Genomic DNA, 18,667 nt, shown 5'->3' on the forward strand with positions numbered 1-18,667 from the left:
ATATCTTTCTTAGCAAAACCATGTTTAAACATCAAGAAGTAATTTTCCTCCATTCAATCATGAACTCATTGATTTGTTAATGGTGTAATGTTGTAGGCTTTAGTTATCAGAAAAATCGTTCATCGTGCCTTTATCTAAACTTTACATGATTGTGAACGGAGGTCTAAACCTAGTTACAACTTCTTTGCATTCAAATTCATATTTCTTCATAGAAAATCTCATGTTTCGTCATAAGAAAAATTAAAAATTAAAAATTCAGGGTAAACTTGCATCTCGCTCATCTCATTGAACTGGTTCTGGAGATATTCCTAAATGGGCCATAACCCATTTAGTTTTGTATACTTGGTGACATGAGAATCTTTTGCATCATTAGAAACTTAAGTATCTGGTTCGGATAAGGTTAAGAGGAAAGTGAGGCACTCGTGATGGGACGCAAGACCCATTTCTAGGGTAGAGATGGGGCTCGGTCCTAGCTCCATGATCGAGAACATATTGTACGATGGTTAACTCAATCATAAACATTACTAATTTAATCAATTTAGTTGTAAATCTTTTAATGATTTACTAATTTAGTCCTAAATCTTTTGACATTTTGTCAATATAGTCATTTTGATCAATTATCCAAAGAATATATGTTCAAGACTAAATTAGCAAAACTTCAAAATATTTAAGACCACAACTTCAAAATATTTATGACTAAATTGAAACAATTAACAAGTTTAGGACTAAATTAGCAAATCGTAAAAAGATTAAGGACTAAACTGGCATAATTAAAAATTTTAAAAGTGAATTGGCCACCGCATAATAAGATTAGAACTTTTTGGACACCACATAATAGAATTAGAACTTTTTGGACAATTATTCCGACATGAAGACAAAGGATGGAGAATGTAATCCACACCCCATAACCATTCACCTTGATCACGATCACCACTGTTGGATCACTGCTAGCTCAATTGGCTGTTAAGGTCGCATTGCCGCACATATTCTCCTTTGCAGCACATTTCCATACATCCGTGCGAGCTCTGGAAGAAGAAATTTTACTAGACACATAGAGCAACTGAAGATGATGCCAAAATGCTTGGAAATTCCAATGAAACGGTCACGGCAGCAAATGGACCTCGACTGCCATCTCACCTTACGACAAAAATAATGCATGGAAGTACTGTTAATCATCCTTTACGACTTAGACATAAAAGTAATCTAAACCCAGTCCTCATTAACTAAAGGATAACAAGAGAATCTCTCTTTCTATGGGTCCAACATTCCAAAGATTTGAGCACAGAATAGTACCTTTACATCTTCGTCGGATGGAAATTAATGGGTACAAGTCGAATTGTGGTGCTTACAATGAAAAAACTATCTGAATCTTAAGGAATATAATGACTGGCTGAAACACCTCCGATGAAAACAAGGCATTTTGATAATTTCTGCGCGGAACTTCTGAGAATTTTTCATCCTCCATCCTATTTACAAATCCTCTCCTGCCAACTTCACCCAGTCACAAGAAGAATAACTGTACAGATAAATTATTTCACACTGTCGTAACAGGAGCGAAGTTATTGGAGAGAAGTAAAGTAACTTCATCATTGTCTACGTGCGGCATTGCTGGTCTTCACTTTTGTGAAGAGCCATGCCCGACCTTAAATGAATTTGCCTGCTCTTAAGAAAATCAATGTAATTACGAAGCCTATATTGATCTGAGTTAGTGAGGGAGAAAGGTGGATTGAGGATAAGTGTCGGCGCCTCCACTAGAAGAAAGAGTAATAACTGCACTGCCTTTGAATACAATGATTCTGCAGTTTCTGTATCACCCATAAGCTCATCAACCTGCAATTTGAAACAGCAACATTCAAGTACATCAGTCCACAAATACTCACTGAACTGGTGTCGGACTTTATTGATAATTTCAAAGCAATTTGATGAGTTTCCAGATACTAAATATCTCAGCTAGAGCTAACATTTCAATTTAGAGCTCTTACATAGTGCAACTGCAATATAATAGTATGTTTGATGATTCATGCATTGGGAGCAAATTGCTGGCTATGCCATGCAATTTAGACCGCCTTGCAGGTGAATCGCATCGCATACGTCCCCTGCTCTGCACAGGCTTTGCTCTATCTAATGAATCATCAGCTTAATCAAGGCAGAGCATTGAGCGATCAATATGATTAAGGCCTCTAACCGAGTCATTATGAAAGAAAAAGAGCTCATCCAAAGGAATGGCAATTGTATCATTCTGTTCTGGACAACAACGCTTACAGCAGTTGGTAAATGGAGCGTAAGGATAATGTTGGGGGTACCAAACATTTGCAGAGACTTGTACATAAAAATGTACCTGCCCATACATCACATTTATGCAGTTTTCATAATGCAGACACAAACCAATGATGTATGGCCACCTACGATTTTGAAAATCAAACTTTGAAAAAAATTCATAATCGGTATTACGCAGTGTTAACACCACTAGTAGATCTGCATCGATGGCCTAGATAAGGACATTAGTTAAACCACATGATATTAGCAGGAAGGACAAAAATTAATAAAGAACACTCACACCCCCACGTCTGCCAAGAGCAAGAGCAAATTGAAATATTGCCTCCATTGCATCCGGCATTTCTGTACTTCCTGCAATCATCTTACCCATGTTAAACACTAAATAAACCAGAAAGATGTACCTCACTTTTTTAGTCACATTCAATTCATAGCAAGACAAAATCAGGTTGAAGAGTCACTATTTAGCATATAAGCAAACCTAATTATGTCTGGGTATACTGAATTACAATGAGTCCTGTTACACTGAAGTACATTAGTGACTGACCAAGCAAAGAACATGCATTGGCATAATTTGTCCTCCTGTGGCTTCCCTTCAGTTAGGTCCTCAGGACACTATCGGGAATTATCAAGGATACCAAAGATTTGGAGTTAAAGACCGTTTTCAGAACTAGAATTCTACGAGAAGATTTTTTAAGTCCTTTTACTTTACATGATAACCAATACACAGGATAAATGATCAGAATAGAATTTGATGAAGGGGAAATGATGCAAAAAAGCAACAGTAAACAAAGAAATGATCCAAACCAGAAATATATGTAATATATATATAGACATGACAGACCTGGTTCAATAACCTTCGCAAGTTCCTCAGCATGCTCCACTTCCCGAAGAAATTCACCCTCAATATGGGTGGAAACCTCTTCTGGCCCAAAAGTGTTGTAAGCATTACTACATACTTCCAAGCTGGAACTGCAATGATTTTTGTCGCAGCTCCTCCTTAATCTCATAGTCACTGGGCTGGGGCTTCCTTCCATAGCAGATGCAGCCTCTGTATGGCATATGTTCAATGCTTGTTTCCATATAGCAAGAATAACAAGCTGGATTGAAAATGCTTCCAAATGCTCTCTCTTCTCCATCTGTTTCCAGATTCAAGACATATTTACCAACACGAAGATGTAGAAGCCTAACGTTTCACGAATGCAGTTCAATAAATACTGAAGGTAATATTTCTCTCGTGGGCGTAATCAATATGAGATGCATACTGAATCTAGCAAGAAGCACTAGATTGATAAATGCAATTCTGAGAACGGTGCATCAGATAACTCAAGGAACTAATAAATTACGAGGTCCAATGTGGCTGAGTTTTAGTTCCCATTTCGCTACCAAAATAGGGTAGGTTTTGGTTTCGGTCTCAATCTCAACCTTCAAATAAAAGGGTTGAGGTCATGCCAAACCCCCATATCCATTCACATACCCTCTCATGAAAAATTATTTGGACTCTTAAGAATCCAGTTTCATTATTTTAATTGATAATTGGGAGTCCCTGCACATGTGCACAAAATGCTGAAAAGGAGATGCGCTTTTATTCCCTAATCATTGAAAACCGATAAATATTACAAACTTTTATTCATCTCTGTTGCTATTTATTTTTTTTCAAATATAAAGCAGTCTTCTTCTATCCTAAAGCCTAGCCATTGCCTCAATCCCCTATTATTTTAAATAATTGTTTGTATTTTGTGACTTTTCAATTTAATTTTTTGAGCTTGTTTACATCCTGTGTCCCTATTTCTAGTAAGAATTAAACTATATCATCATATATGAGAAATGTAGACGAGTAAAAGATTGGAAAGGAGAAAAGAAAAGATATAGGGTACCCTGCATGTTGTGTGAAAAATTGCTTAAATTTAAAAGAAAATTTGAAAAAATAAGATGAAGGCTTTCCTGTAATTTGCAAGAACTGACATCTTTCCAGAAAGTTTTTATAGGCGACAATATTTTACAAAATTCAAATGTTGGTAGTGTCAGCAGGATAGGTTTCATGTACGAGATAAATAGCCTACCCATCCTCAGAAACCCACCCCCCGCCCCCCTCCCCCTTCTTTTTCTTCTTTCCTTTCCTTTCCCAGTCCATATTTCAGCGCACAAACCACAATCCAAAAAGTTACCATATTCACGAAGTTGGACAAAATCAGAATTTCACTCCACAATCTCCCCCCATTCTACTACTTAATAGAAGTAAAATGATTGCGTCAATAGGGTCAATCAAGTAGTTATCTAATACAAAAGTCATAATCCAGGGGATCAAGTTGTAACTTGCCTTTTCGTTCATTAATTGCTTGATGATAGATGCAAACTGTTGCAATGACGTAATTCTCGTCATACAGTGGGACAATGGCTTTTCGAAGGCATCTACATTATCCATGGATTCAAATGAAGTCCCTTGAGCAACTGTAGGATTTCCAATGCTTCCAGTTCGGAAAATGTTACCCCTACTTAAAGGACCAATTGGCACTGGGACACTTGACGGGGGAGCCACTTCATGAGATGCCTGAGGTGGACTATCTGATTTGAATGGAAACTGACTCGTCTTAGAAGCACTAAGAGAGGAAGATGAGACATCCAAAGGAGGTCCAGGAACTAGAACATAGTCATCAATCAACTCCATAGAGTCTGCAACTGTGAATTAGACGATATACTTCAAAAGCAATCATTAGCTTTTGTAACTGAAAATAAAGAGAGAAAAGGAACATACCTCTCGAGCGAGTGTTCACTGGTCTTTGGTCCAGCAAAGGATCATTTGGTTTTGCATCAGAATTTCTATGAGTGTCAGGCCTAAAGCTATCATTATCCATCTTCATGTTGCTGCTACTACTGTTCAGTGAGTTCTGATCCATGTAACCAAAAGCAGCGCACAGCGATTCTCTCTTATCAATCTTTGGATCAGCTACTCCCTCAATCAACTGTGTTGAGGTCCTCCTATTTGAAAAGGATGGACTCCTAACTGAACCATTACAATCATCATCAAGAAAAAAGGGAAAACAATCATCATGAACTGATTCCTCTACGTTCTTCACAGGGTCAGACTCTGACAAAGGAAAACTATCCATGGTTCTTGAAAACTTGCCAGTTCTGCATATTGAAAGAAGTTCCTAGTCATGAACAGAAGATTCTAATCCATAATGTCTATGGCAAATGTTTTTCCCTCAAAAGTACCTCAAAGAACCATCGGGTTGCTTCTGGGACAGAAATGAGTGGTTGAAGAACTCTTCAAAAGTCAACCGTTCAACTGTAGATTCAAACAAAGATTCATAGCTAAGTTTTTTCACTTGAACCCATGCCAACTAAATTAGATTCCATTGGCAAATAATGTAATATAAAAATGTCTTCCTGTTTTCCCTTATTAGTTCATTTAAGTATCAAGAGCAATGAATTTTCGCAATTAGCCAAAAATAGATCTAGTATACAAAAGTCCACAGGTATATGAGACAGGTAGAGAGCCAGTTCGTCATTTCATCACGCAAACAGCATCCACGGGCAGAACAAGAACTGAAACACCAGAAAGAAAGATTATTCTCGTATCACTAAGTATTCAGCTAAATGGAATTACGAAATAAACAGGTTTTGGCACGGCTAACTGAGGTCCAAGGTCACCGGTAGCTGAAGTAAAAAAAGGCAGTGTAATTACAAACGGTTTTGGCACAGTATAGCTTTGTACGTACAACACTATTCTAGAAGCTTTGGTCACTTATTATGACGAGAACAAACGCCACATGATATTGCGGGTTGCCATGAGGAACTGGTAAAACCATCATATCAGTGTATGCTAAGTCAGCAAGAAAATCAATCCTATCTAAGATAGTAACTCCCAATTCTGCTCTCCACTTTTCACGCCAACAAAAACAAAGAACCAAGAAAACCCTAAAGCTCCACACTTGTTACACGCCTTGCTCAATGCGACTTCCAGAGTTTCTTTTTCCTGGAACTGGAGTTCCAACGTCTAATTATTAGTTTTCGGCTAATATCACTAAGTTTTCAGCTAAATGGAATTATGAGATAAACAGGTTTTAGCACAGATAACTGAGGTCCAAGGTCACCAGGTATCTGAAGCAAAACAAGGTAATGAAATTACAAACAGTTTTGGCACGGTATAGCTTTGTGTACACAACACTATTCTAGAAGCTGCAGTCACATATTATGGCAAGAACAAATGCCGCATGATATTGCGAGTTGCCATGAAGACCTGGTAAAACCATCATATCAGTGTCTGCCAAGTCAGCAAGAAAATCAACCCTACCTAAGATAGTAGCTCCCAATTCTGCTCTCCACTTTTCACTCCTTCATCAAAAACAAAGAACAAAGAAAACCCTAAAGCTCCACACTTGTTACACGCTATGCTCAATGCAACTTCCAGAGTTTCTTTTTCCAGGAACTGGAGTTCCAACATCTAATTATTAGTGGATGCCCCCTAATTTTCACAAGCTTTTCACCAAACAATTACTTAATCACAACATCCAGATGTTACCAGATTATCTCATTCTTGACTAAACAAAAATTCACAAAAGCAACCAGAACGCACACAATGCCAATGACAACTTCTAAAATAAGAAATGTCCTAAAAAGAATTAGAACAGTTAGCTGCATCCTTTTTCATATTTGCATGAACCACATCACAACTTTTCCATAGTAATCCATGCCTAACAAAGTCCTTAAACAATTAGGATTGTTTGGTGGGGTTAAAAAAAATTTGGTGGGTTTGTTTTCCTTTTCTTATTTGACCACAGGCTACATGCTCCCAAATACCTGGATTACGGCGAAGCAACTTCTGGCACAAATCTTTGCAGTCAAAGCTTAGATCCATACTTTCAGGAGGAAACTGCAACTCTGTTGGTTTCATAATGTTCTGAAGCAACTGTACAAAGCACATAGGAAGAAAGGGTTTAGACAGAAAGCTGCAAATAAGGGGCAATCGCTATCCTACTGGTGCTAGCAAGCATTTAAAAGCATTCTGGCATGAAGCAGTATCAGTTATACCTGTAATTGGTTGTTCCCAGTGAATGGGGTTTTCCCAGTCACAAGCTGATACAATATTGCACCAACACTCCAGAGATCTGCCTGCATATGTCATTCAACGAGTGAGTTTCTTGAAGCAACAGCTGCACTTAAACTGAGAGGAGAAGCTGTTACCTTAGCATCATACTTTTGAAGTTGCATGATCTCCGGTGCCATGTAAAGAGGCGAACCACAAAGAGTTTCTGCAAGGTTTCTTGGTTGCAATAATCTGCCAATAGAGAACAGTCACATTAAGTGGGAAAACAAAACTTACACAACCAATCAGTAAAATGAAATTGCACAACCTCAGCACAAACATATGTATTAGAAAACAATAGACCGACATTCCTAAAAAAAATTGTAGAATTAAAACAGACCAGGTCACATGCCCACCCTGTAGAAAATGAATCGTGTTAAGCCTGAAGTACCAAAGCCCTCAGAAAAATTAACTCAGTACAGGTCCAAATTTAGAAGAAGATTAAAAATGGAAAATTAAAAAAGCTGCAACAAACACACCATCAAATTAGAATTACTAATACAGACATTCAACTTAGAAGTCGACACCATCGAGATGCACTTTACAGGAAAAATTGTAATCTCACAAAATAGCATTTAGTAACAAAGTACACCTAGATCAGCAGGTGCAAACACAAGGTTCAGCACTTGTATTCTCAAGGAGCTATTCCTGAGGATTGTTGAGAACATGGGCTGCAACCATCCAGGTCTAAGACGGTATTACATGAAATCAAGTCTCTCTGAATGACTAAAAAATGTCCATGCATAGTCACTTAAATAACCCCAACTATTAAATTATCCAGTCTTCAACTACAATTACACAATTAACCTTAAAACATTAGATATATAGAGAATCAAAGTCACAGTCAGAGGCAGGCGTATTTTCTTCGCCGTCTATAGATGTAAGAGAGAGAGAGAGAGAGAGAGAGAGAGAGAGAGAGAGAGGAGTCCTTTCACCTTGCAAATCCAAAATCCGCAATCTTTAATACAGAACATTCATCATTGGTGGATAGAAGGAGATTCTGTTCAAAGGGTAATCCAGGTTATAGTATGTTCATCGTCTGAAAAGTATTAGAATAGATGAGACAGAAGAGTATCTACCAATGCTGAACGTTCTGTCTTATATATATATAAGACAGAACGTTCAGTATTGGTAGATAGAAGGGGTCATCCAGGTTATAATATGTACAAGATCTGACAAGTGGATGAAAAAGAAGAGTATCAAGCAATATGCTTTTCATAAATGTTAAGTATACAAAATTCACATACAATTTATCTTTCTCGAGATATATACTTCTTTCTGCAACAAATGAATAACATCTAATTCGTCCTTTTGGATATTAAAGCGCTCAAGGACGTATCGGCATGGTATCAATTCTTACAAATATGAATTATTCAAATTAATCATGGGAGAAACCTAAAATTCTTGGAATTAACGTACATGCAATTACCGCACCTGTGGTTTCAGATCCCGGTGTATAAGCCTATTGTCATGGAGAACTCGTAGACCGGTTGCTGCAAAGGGACACAATCACCAAAACTCAAATCACACAGAGTTGGAAAGAAAAGATATGACAGACGAAATGTAGATGAACAAAATTCTAACACACCTAGCTGTTGCATGAAGTGTTTAGCAATCAATTCAGGAACTCTTCCGCGGCGATTAATATACATGGAAAGATCACCACCTTTGCAGTATTCCAGTACAAGATGTATTTTCCCAGGGGCCTGACTCATGCAACACGGTTCCAATTTTAAGCTACTAATAAAATCTCCAAAGAACATGTATATATACATATATTATAACAGCTCAAGAACATATCGTGAATTCGTGTCTGACATGTCAACATTGTTTCTGGTTGTTAGATACGCATTTTATCAACTCCATTCTGATAAATGATTTTGGGAGGCAAACCTGCTATCCTAGACTCAAAAAAGAACCTTCAACTGAGAAGGACTTTGCGCCACAGTTTATAATGTGTCTACTGTCTAACCTCTATCATCCACAGGGTATTTGCACAGAATAAGATATCTACTGTACTCAAGCAAATCCATGATGAACTGCGAAGCATCTAATGCTTTTTCTTCAGTAAAAGAATTCTTCTTCTGAAACAACAAAAGAAGGTCTCATTACGCACTAGGAACGCCAACGTCCCTACTAAGTTCCATAACAATTTAGCCAAACCAGCAGTGACCTTAGTAATAAGATCGCCCCATCATTTATAGTCTATATCATACCAGTCCAAGAAAAAACAGGAAGAGAACATCCTAAAACTCCCAAAAGGTCCGAAAACTCCTCCGCGTCACGGCCTACAATTCCCACGCTCAACTGAACGAGCTTCACCACTGAAAAGTAAGCAACTTTGGCTTTTTGAAAATGCCGAAAAACGCCCAAGACGACTCACCTCAATGATATCGAACAAGTGGATGATGTTCGGATTGTTAATCCTCTTCAGTATGTATATCTCGGACCGGAGGCTGTCCTGCAACTTCTTGCTGAGCTTGCTCGTGGCAATCTCTTTGATCGCGACCTCCGTCCCGTGGACCCGGTGCCGCGCGTGCCACACCAAGGAGAACGACCCCGACCCGATTTGCCGGCCCACCAGGTAATCCCCGACCACCCTCCCTCTCCCCGCCGATTGCGCCATCGCCCGCGCCTACCACGACAACAAAAACCCTAGAATCGATCGGGACGCCGAGCTCGGCCGGAACCGGCGAATCGGAGCTAGGCGATGAGCTTATCGGGCACTGGGAGACGTGGATTTCGGACCTTGCGCCCCGGAACTTCCAAGGGCGGCGGCGACGAGGTTGGGAAGGAGAATGGAACGAGAATTGACGACGCCAGAGGGAAAGAGGAAGAGAAGAGGGGGAGAGAATGATATCAATGGAGGTTCAATTTATAATGTGGGCGTGTGGGGAGAGGTGATTCGAATTTGACAAAATAATTAATTAGCGATTGATTTTCATGAGTGCCGTACATAGACACGTGCTTAGGAAGATAATTATCGAGCATCAAGGTTTAATTGTCAATAGGCATGCATCCTGTTCGTAAGAAATTAAGAAGATAAGCTAATATTATGGATGCGGATTTGACTTCCGTTCTTTATAAAGAGGCGGAGCAAAAAAATAAAAAAATAGTTAGAGGCAGGATAAATAGGGAAAAAAAATGTCTGGGTTTAATTCTTTTTTTTTTTTTCGGTAGGTGAGTTTGATTTAGAGTTAATATCACGAAAAATCTCAAATTGGTACATTTATGATAATTTACCGTAAATTATTTTTTGACCACGTAAAATCTTAAACCGGTACATTTGCGATAAATTTATCCCAAACTATTTTTTTGATCGCCAAAAAAATTTAAACCGATACAATTGTGATAAATTTACCTCAAACCAGTACGCTTGTGATAAATTTACATTTCGTTAGAATCCGTTAAATTTTACCGTCAAATTACTAAGTTAGTTAACACGTGAAAGTTTACGGATGTATCCATTTGAGATTTTTAATAGGTATATTAATTTTGAGATTTTTGGTGGTATTAATTCAAATTAACGAAAACTAACGGAGAGTAAATTTGTCAAAAGTGTATCAGTTTGGGATAAATTTGTCAATGGTGTATTAATTTAGAGTTTACGTGATCAAAAAAATAATTTTGAGTAAATTTATCACAAGAATACTAGTTTGAAATTTTTTATGGTATTAATCTATTAATTTAACTAAGTGAAAAATCATCATCTGTAATTTTTTTCAATTCAAAGATTATATCTTTTTGTGTCACATAATTGCGTGGGATTTTTTGGATTAGAGGGGCATTGAATTGTGATTAGATTTTTAGATTGGATTTTTGCGTTTAATTAGAGAAGGACGGGGAGACCGAAAGGGAAAGGGCTTTTCGTTGGTTTGCTTGCTGGCTACCACTAGATAGATGAAAAACGTGTTTTTTTTGTCTTTTTTCCTTTGGAAGTTATTGGGTGCGGCCAGTTCTACTGTGTGTACGGTGGGACCGAGATGAGTCGCAATCTTATTGGTTCATCTTATCCTTTTATGAATTTGGATGGATGAGGACGGGTGGGTCTAATCCGATAACAATTCGAGCATTACGTGTCAACATATGATTGATGGGATAGACTATAGAGATATAACGAAATGCCCAAGCGTGGTTAAAATTAGGCGTGAGCAAATCGGACCGCCCAAATCGAAACCTCCCCGACATGATCGGGACCGGTGGTGCAATTCCTGGTTCTAGAGGGAGCGGCCCGATTCCCGGTTCTAGAGTCCCAGGATCGGACCGCCCGGACCGAACCGATCGAATTTTTTTTTTTTTAAAGTTACCCTTTCTTTCTTGTTAAGAGCGTGCCCTTGCTGCTCCTGAAACCTCTCTTTTACCTTACTGGTTCCCATTCCAAAGCCTAAGCTCCTGCTGATTTGATCAAGACATTTTCAAGTTTAATGGCTTCAATACTTGCTGAATAGAGCCAAGTAGCAGGAGTAAAGCAGGTGTGAGGTTTTGAGAGTTTATGTTTTCATGTCCATTGCAGAATGGGTCATGCCATGAAAAGATGGGCATTATCATTGGGCTAGCAGGGATGTTTTTCCGCAATAGCTTTAGCTTTTTAGGGTGCTTTTGGCTCTTCTAATGTGTTTCAGCTCTAGGAAGCAAAAGCTTTTGGAGTTCTGGGAGTAACTCAGAAGCCTCAGAGTCCTGCTCTAAAGAGCACCTGCGTGCTTTCGGAGCTTTTGGGCCACGATTGGTTTGGATTCTGAAATTACGGACAATCACACCATCACAAAATCTTCTCTATTCATAGACAACACAATTGTAACACCAAAAGCTAGAAGAAACTACAGCAGTCCCAAAAACTACATCATTCCTGCCAAGAATGGTGCATTTTTTTTTTTTTACATGTGTCCGGTCCAATGGAATTATCCGGGAATCGGACCGGACCGGTGGTCCGGTTCTCGATTCCGAAAAATTGAGAACCGGGACCATCGGTCCTGTTCTCGGTTCTTGAGGAGAACCGGACCGGATCGGGAATCGATTACTCCTAGTTAAAATGGTCCGTAGCACTTGAACAATTATTTGCAAACTCAAGGTTGAATGTGTACTTATGAAGATTTTAAGAGTATACCTTTCATTGGTCCCGTGAATTGTGAAAATTTTTACCATTGAATGACGAAATGAAAAAAAAGTTACCGGAGTAATGTGAAAATAATAATAATAATAATAATAATAATAATAATAATAATAATGTGCTTCTAAAGGGCCCAACAATTTAAATGGGCTCGAACTATATTTTAGGAGAATTTGGACAATGTTGTCTAATCAACAAGCTCGGCTAATGGTAAGTCCTGGCAAGTTTGTATAAGTTTTTGTCATAGGAGCGTGAGCAACAAGTAAGGATGAGTGGTTACGGGTTCCATACGGGTTTCACTTAAAAACCTATAGAAATTCCTTTTTTTTTAACCTACAACCCAGTTTGCATACCTTGGAACCCGAAACCCATCATGTCATAGGTTCTAAAATTTACCTAAATTCCACATGTATTCTTATTTAAACAATTGCGGTGAATCGTCACATTTAATGAACATCATTTACTACTACAATCCATTGACCAAAAATCATATTTAGAAATACGTATAAATATGATACATTGACAAAGTAAAAGTTTCAGTCATAAATATCATCAAAAATGAAAGTTTAGACTAGTGGTTCCGAAATATACACTCATAATCGGACGCTATGGAATACAACATGACCATCACGAGAAAACATTTCAAGAAAAACACAAAAACTTGTTATATATTATAGGTTCCACCTACACGAAACCTATCGTCAGAACGGGTTTTCCAATTTTTAAAACCTGGAACATACCATGCAAACCTTAAAACTTGAAACCATGCTCACCCCTAGCAACAAGTGAGACTTGATCTCTTATTTCAAGAGATCAAGGTTCCAAAGTCACTTTTTATTCCGCTTAAAAGAATCAACCTTATTAGCGCCCAATTGGCGGGTCTCGGGCATGATCGTCGATGGGGGCAATTCCGGGACGTGTGGAAATGAAATTCATTGCTCCACCGCCTGCCGATCGACTCGCCACGTGACCGAGCTTCTAGTTGCCGGGTGTGAGTACAGAATCCTAGATGCGGCGCTTACCGAGTAAGATGCTGACTTTGTTGGCTATTTCCGATATGACTAATTCTTATTAGAATATGCCAACATAAGCATAAGACATCAAAGAAGACACAAAAATCGAAATTGATCTCCTTGAATTAGGACCTCCACCCCAGTCAGCATATGAGTAAACAACTTGATTAGGTTGCCTTTTAACAATAGGGAATAAAAGCCATTCCGAAAGGATGCTTGCTAGAGCCGTCCAATAATCATCTCGACCCTTTTGTCAATCTTGAGTATGGTCCTTGAGTCTTAACAAAAAGTTTGATTTTGTACTCTTTAAATGAAGCCGTTTTATCCTTTTAGTCAATTTGATCTTACTTGGCATGGAACATGAAAATCCAACTCGGCAATAAGATCCATGTCGGCTAACATACCACATCAAAGAATATTTAAGTGATCGTTTTTTTTTTTCAATTTAATATCGTCAAAAAATTTTAATAATAAATAAATATCATACGAAACTTTTGACACTTTTAACTTCGTTGACGCTTTAAGCTTGATGCTTTAACTGTGGACACTCCTAGCTATAAAGCATCTCTATCATTGCTTGGCACTTCCAGGTCTCTACTTCTCACATAGGTAGGAATCATTCGAACTTCTACTCTTGCTAGACTTTACTCATGCATTGTAATAGTTGGTTTGACTCGGTCAAAAGAGGGGTAAGTACAGTATAAGTGCCATAACTTTAGTTCGGCGATCACTTGAGTGCCACAACTTTGTTTTCGATCACCTGAGTACCATAACTTTTAAATATCGACCACTTAAGTGCCATCGGCGATTTGGATCATCGGAAAATCCTACGTGGCATTAAAATAATGTAAATCCAACCTACGTGGATCGCCGAAAAGCTGAATCAGCAAATAAAATGGAAACGACGTCGTATGCTTCGGATTGAACGAGACAAATCAATTGCTTCAACAATTGGGGCAAAATCACTTGAACCCTAACCCTACCGAGATCTTTCAACAAATGGGGGAAAATCAAATTCTCGCAAAAGGAATTCAGAACCCTAACCCTATCAAGCCGAACACAACAAAATCGAAATCTTCAAATTGCCCAAAATCAAATCGTCAAAGTCGCGATGGGAAGTAGAAGCGGGGCAAGTGGCTCTCGAGTGTACAAGCAAAGCCAAGATGCAGCTCTACACTTTTGCTATTGTGGGTTGCGAAGTCCAACAAGAACGGCTTGGACGAGAGATAATCTTGGGAGAAGATTCCATGGATGCGCCAATTATAGTGCAGACTTCAAATTACCCAAAATCAAATCGTCAAAGTCGCGATGGGAAGTAAAAGTAGGGCAAGTGGCTCTCAAGTGTACAAGCAAAGCCAAGATGCAGCTCTACACTTTTGCTATTGTGGGCTGCGAAGTCCAACAAAAACGGCTTGGACGAGAGATAATCCTGGGAAAAGATTCCATGGATGCGCCAATTATATTGCAGACTTCAATTGTGGATATTTTATGTCCATAATCTCTATTTTGCTGATCTATCAAGTTTTTCGATGTCTTTAGCGTTAACATGTTTTGGATTTAGGGTTTATTTGCTTGATTTTGAGGGGATATTTTCTTGTTCTTTACCCCGCTAATGCAACAAGCATAAATGAAATTGTATACCGACTTTCTTGTAGGTGGGTTGACTCGAAATTCTCAAACCGAACAACGGAGGTTATCTTGGAGCTACTTCAAAAACAAGATGAAGGTCGACATGTATTGACAAATGAGTTAGATGATGAGGACTCAATGGAAGCAGAGATAAAGGGTCTACAATATTTGTTGAACCATTGGAAGAAGGAATTTTCAAAGATGAAAAATCAAAGAGATATTTATCGAAAGATTGTTATGGTGTTGCTGTTGATGGGTTTGTTCTGGTTTATGGGCATATGTAACCCTACTAAAGAGAAGGTTTTTTTGAGTCTACCGTAGTTGAGGAATAATTATATGATGATGTCCTATATGAACGTGATATTGTTCTTATGCCAAGAATGGTTGTTACAATTATGTGAGTTTTGAGGATGCCAACATGAATGCAATGGTGCAAATGCAATGTCAAAATGATGTACAGCAAGATTAGAAGCATCATCCTCAGTTTTTTTTGTAAAGGTGTTCGAGATAGAATGAGCTCCAACAAGCCATCGAATGATCGTTTGAGTGCCATAGATTTAGTTAAATCGACCACTTAGGTTCGTTAACTTTCACAACGTGCCCACTTAAGTACCATATCTTTTTAAAAGTGGCCACTTAGGTTCCTCAATTTTCGAAAAGTGACCACTTAGGTTCCTCAATTTTTGAAAAGTGGTCACTTAAGTTTCTCAATTTTTAAAAAGTGATCACTTAGGTTCACTTTTTTTTATATTGCCGCTTCACCTGTATCAAGCGTAAAATACTATTTATCTTGATACAACAAGCCAATCCAACTACAAATACTATTGCACCATTACATAATCATTGCTACTCAATGGTACCGCATATTCTTATATCATCAACAACAATAACAGCCAACCAAGTTCAATTACATAATGTTCTCGCCAAACACACCAGCAAAAAATGCAACAAATTGCTGCTAAACACATGTTCCAAACCAAAATGCAACATATTGCTGCCCAACCAAAATGCAGCAATATCACAACTTAACCACATTGCTACATAACATATATCAAATCAAGTTGCTTAATCAAACACAACTCTAGCAACTTCAAATTTCTAAAAGAAACATCAACAGCAGACATCATCTCAAATCCTCCCATCGGTCAAGCCGAACAACTTCATCACTTCCTTTTTTTCTCTTCAAAAGACTTCATTTGATGCATGATCCTAGCACTCTTCCGAATTGGAATTATATTCACACGCTGCATTGCCATCTCCTTTTCCACTGTTTTATCTTTTGGAGGAGCCACCTCGCTTGGATGTTCGGGTACATTTGTATTGTCTCCCGTTGAACCGACCGTCTGTGTTGGCACTATGGCAACAGTCTGTGCATTGACATTTGCAATATCATTTGACCGACATGGAACTAAGCTTGGGGCGAGAGCTTCTTTTGCAACCGCCCTTTTTACCCTTTGTTTTGGAGGTGGCATTGATTTTTTTTTTTTCGCTTGTGCTCGAGTAACTATTGGTTGGTTTATCGGTGCCTCCTCTTGGCTTCTTTGTATCGGTGCGATCGATTCTTGAGTTGGTCCTCCTTCGGATATCAAGGCCTCCGAATTTCTTGAGTTGGTCATGTCGAGATTCATATCTATCAACCCATGTCTTGTCCTTTTTGCAATTGCACCATATGTATGTTGTGATGCACAAGTTTGAGGAACATTTTTAGTTGGTCTCCTTTTAACCTGCGAAAAGGCCGAAAGCAATGAAGTTAATGCCTCAAGGATTTATAGTCAAAAGCAAAGACAATAACAAACAGCTTACCGGATATTTCCTCCTCGGTTGTACACTATTGGACCGAGTTTGCCCTGGAATTGGAACCGCATGGCTGCTTGTGTCGCCCTGTGGTGCCCCCGCAATGGTTTCACGAATGTCTTCAGTTGGTCTCCTTCTAACTCCGCAAAAAAGAGAAAGCAATGAAGTCATTGCTCCAAGGATTTATAGTAAAAATAAAGGACAATAACAAATAGCTTACCGGATATTTCTTCCTCTGCTGTACACTTGTGGACCGAGTTGGGTCTGGAGTTGGAACCGCATGGCTGCTTGTGTTGTCATGCGATACTCTTGCATAATTGGCTTGTGTTATCTCCAATTGTTGTTGTTGTTGGTACTGTTTCTTAGCTCGACAACCAGCCTTATTGTGCCCTTCTCCATAGCAAAATGAGCATCGAATTATTCCACCAGCCACGCTCATTTTGTTACCACTTTTCTCAATTTCCTCCAATCTCCTTTTCTTTTTAGGCATGCCAATTTGCTTCTTCAATGGTAGAGGTTTTGGGGGTTGATGGTTTGTTTCCTTCCAAAATTTGCTACTCCTCGGTGGCTGCATCATGAACCGATATGCAGACGGATACCGATTTTTCTTATAATAGTCATCAAGATAATCCTCCGCATTGAGGTTCTTCAGCTGAATGGCACATATAGCATGTGAACATGGTATTCCGGTCAATTGCCATGCTCGGCAAGAGCATTTTTTCCTCTCCAAGTGGACAACATAATTGTCACCATTATTCTTAATCTCGAAGCCATCGTTTCCATTTCAAATCGACTCGCAAAACCTACTACCCCGTACACTCTCCTCCAATTTCTTTACAATTCTAGGCCCACATTGTGTAGGCCACTTTGTACATCCATCTCTCTGCCTATGTAGCCTAGTCATGACCATCACTCTGATGTCTTCCAGCATACTAATTATTGATTTGCACCTGGCTTCTATAATCGTGCCGTTGAATGCCTCACAAAGATTATTATCAACGATGTCGCACTTGAATTCTTTGCTAAAAAAGGCCTTACATCAAGTTTTGCTTCGGTGCGAAACAAGGCTTTAAAGGCTTCAGCAGACAACTTATATAGGGCTTGCTTGTGAGCTCTAAAGTCCGTCATGTTAGTGCTTTTTGCAATCAACCAAAATTGCTTCTGTAGCTCATCGCCTCTATACTTCTTCGCCCAATTTGCGTATATGTGCTGAGCACACATTCTGTGCTTAGCATATTTCATCAATTCAGCTATAGCTAGAATAAGCCCCTAGAAAACCAGCAAACATTAATAACATACATAAAATGAGTATCATTAGAAAGACAACAGTTCAATCATAGTGTCTCACATTTTGTTGATCGCTCATAAATGCCCAACTACTTCCGTTTGTTATGTCAAGATCAGCCATTAGATTTTTCAAAAACCAAGACCAAGTGTCCTTGTTCTCCGACTTCACAACAGTCCAGGTTATTAGAAACATTTGGTTGTTTCCATCTCTTCCAATTGCTGCCAATATCTCTCATTTGCATAAACCCTTCAAAAAACAACCATCTAACTCAATCACTCTTTTGTAGCCAGCTAAAAACTCTCTTACGCATGCCTCAAAACATATGTACATCCTATGAAATCGTGTCTTATGCTCATCTAGTGACGGCTCCTCAACCTTGACATGAATTCTACTCGGTGGATTTTGAAACCGATACTCCCTAGCATAGTTCCAAATCTATGCATACTCTTGCTTATACATGCCCATCAATTCAC

The 18,667-nt window shown here is 38.8% G+C and overlaps 1 protein-coding gene and 1 long non-coding RNA gene across 6 annotated transcripts; one reads left to right on the forward strand and one right to left on the reverse strand.

The window, feature by feature from the left end:
- Positions 1–1,274: 1,274 nt before the first annotated feature.
- LOC115734646 (serine/threonine-protein kinase ATG1c-like) lies at positions 1,275–10,221 on the reverse strand. 5 transcript variants are annotated; one of them, XM_030665513.2, is made up of 13 exons: positions 9,747–10,221; positions 8,952–9,069; positions 8,798–8,856; positions 8,299–8,363; positions 7,462–7,555; positions 7,309–7,389; positions 7,078–7,186; positions 5,491–5,563; positions 5,030–5,406; positions 4,595–4,947; positions 3,119–3,413; positions 2,558–2,628; positions 1,275–1,830 (listed from the first exon to the last, which is right to left on the reverse strand). In XM_030665513.2, exons 1-13 carry the CDS (start codon positions 9,987–9,989, stop codon positions 1,594–1,596), a joined length of 2,175 nt encoding a protein of 724 aa, XP_030521373.1. In that variant the 5' UTR covers positions 9,990–10,221; the 3' UTR covers positions 1,275–1,593. The 5 variants fall into 5 exon arrangements, with proteins under 5 accessions (XP_030521373.1, XP_030521372.1, XP_048137964.1 ...); XM_030665512.2 differs by having other exon boundaries at positions 4,595–4,953; positions 9,747–10,220; XM_048282007.1 differs by lacking the exon at positions 9,747–10,221 and having other exon boundaries at positions 4,595–4,953; positions 8,299–8,402; positions 8,952–9,010.
- On the forward strand, positions 5,812–10,570 carry LOC125315893. Its single transcript, XR_007199163.1, has 3 exons — positions 5,812–5,930; positions 6,375–6,731; positions 10,559–10,570. It is a non-coding gene; the product is annotated as an uncharacterized LOC125315893 (long non-coding RNA).
- The last annotated feature ends 8,097 nt before the right edge of the window (positions 10,571–18,667 follow it).

Source organism: Rhodamnia argentea, chromosome 7 (assembly GCF_020921035.1).
Source record: "Rhodamnia argentea isolate NSW1041297 chromosome 7, ASM2092103v1, whole genome shotgun sequence".
NCBI classification, from domain to species: Eukaryota; Viridiplantae; Streptophyta; class Magnoliopsida; order Myrtales; family Myrtaceae; genus Rhodamnia; species Rhodamnia argentea.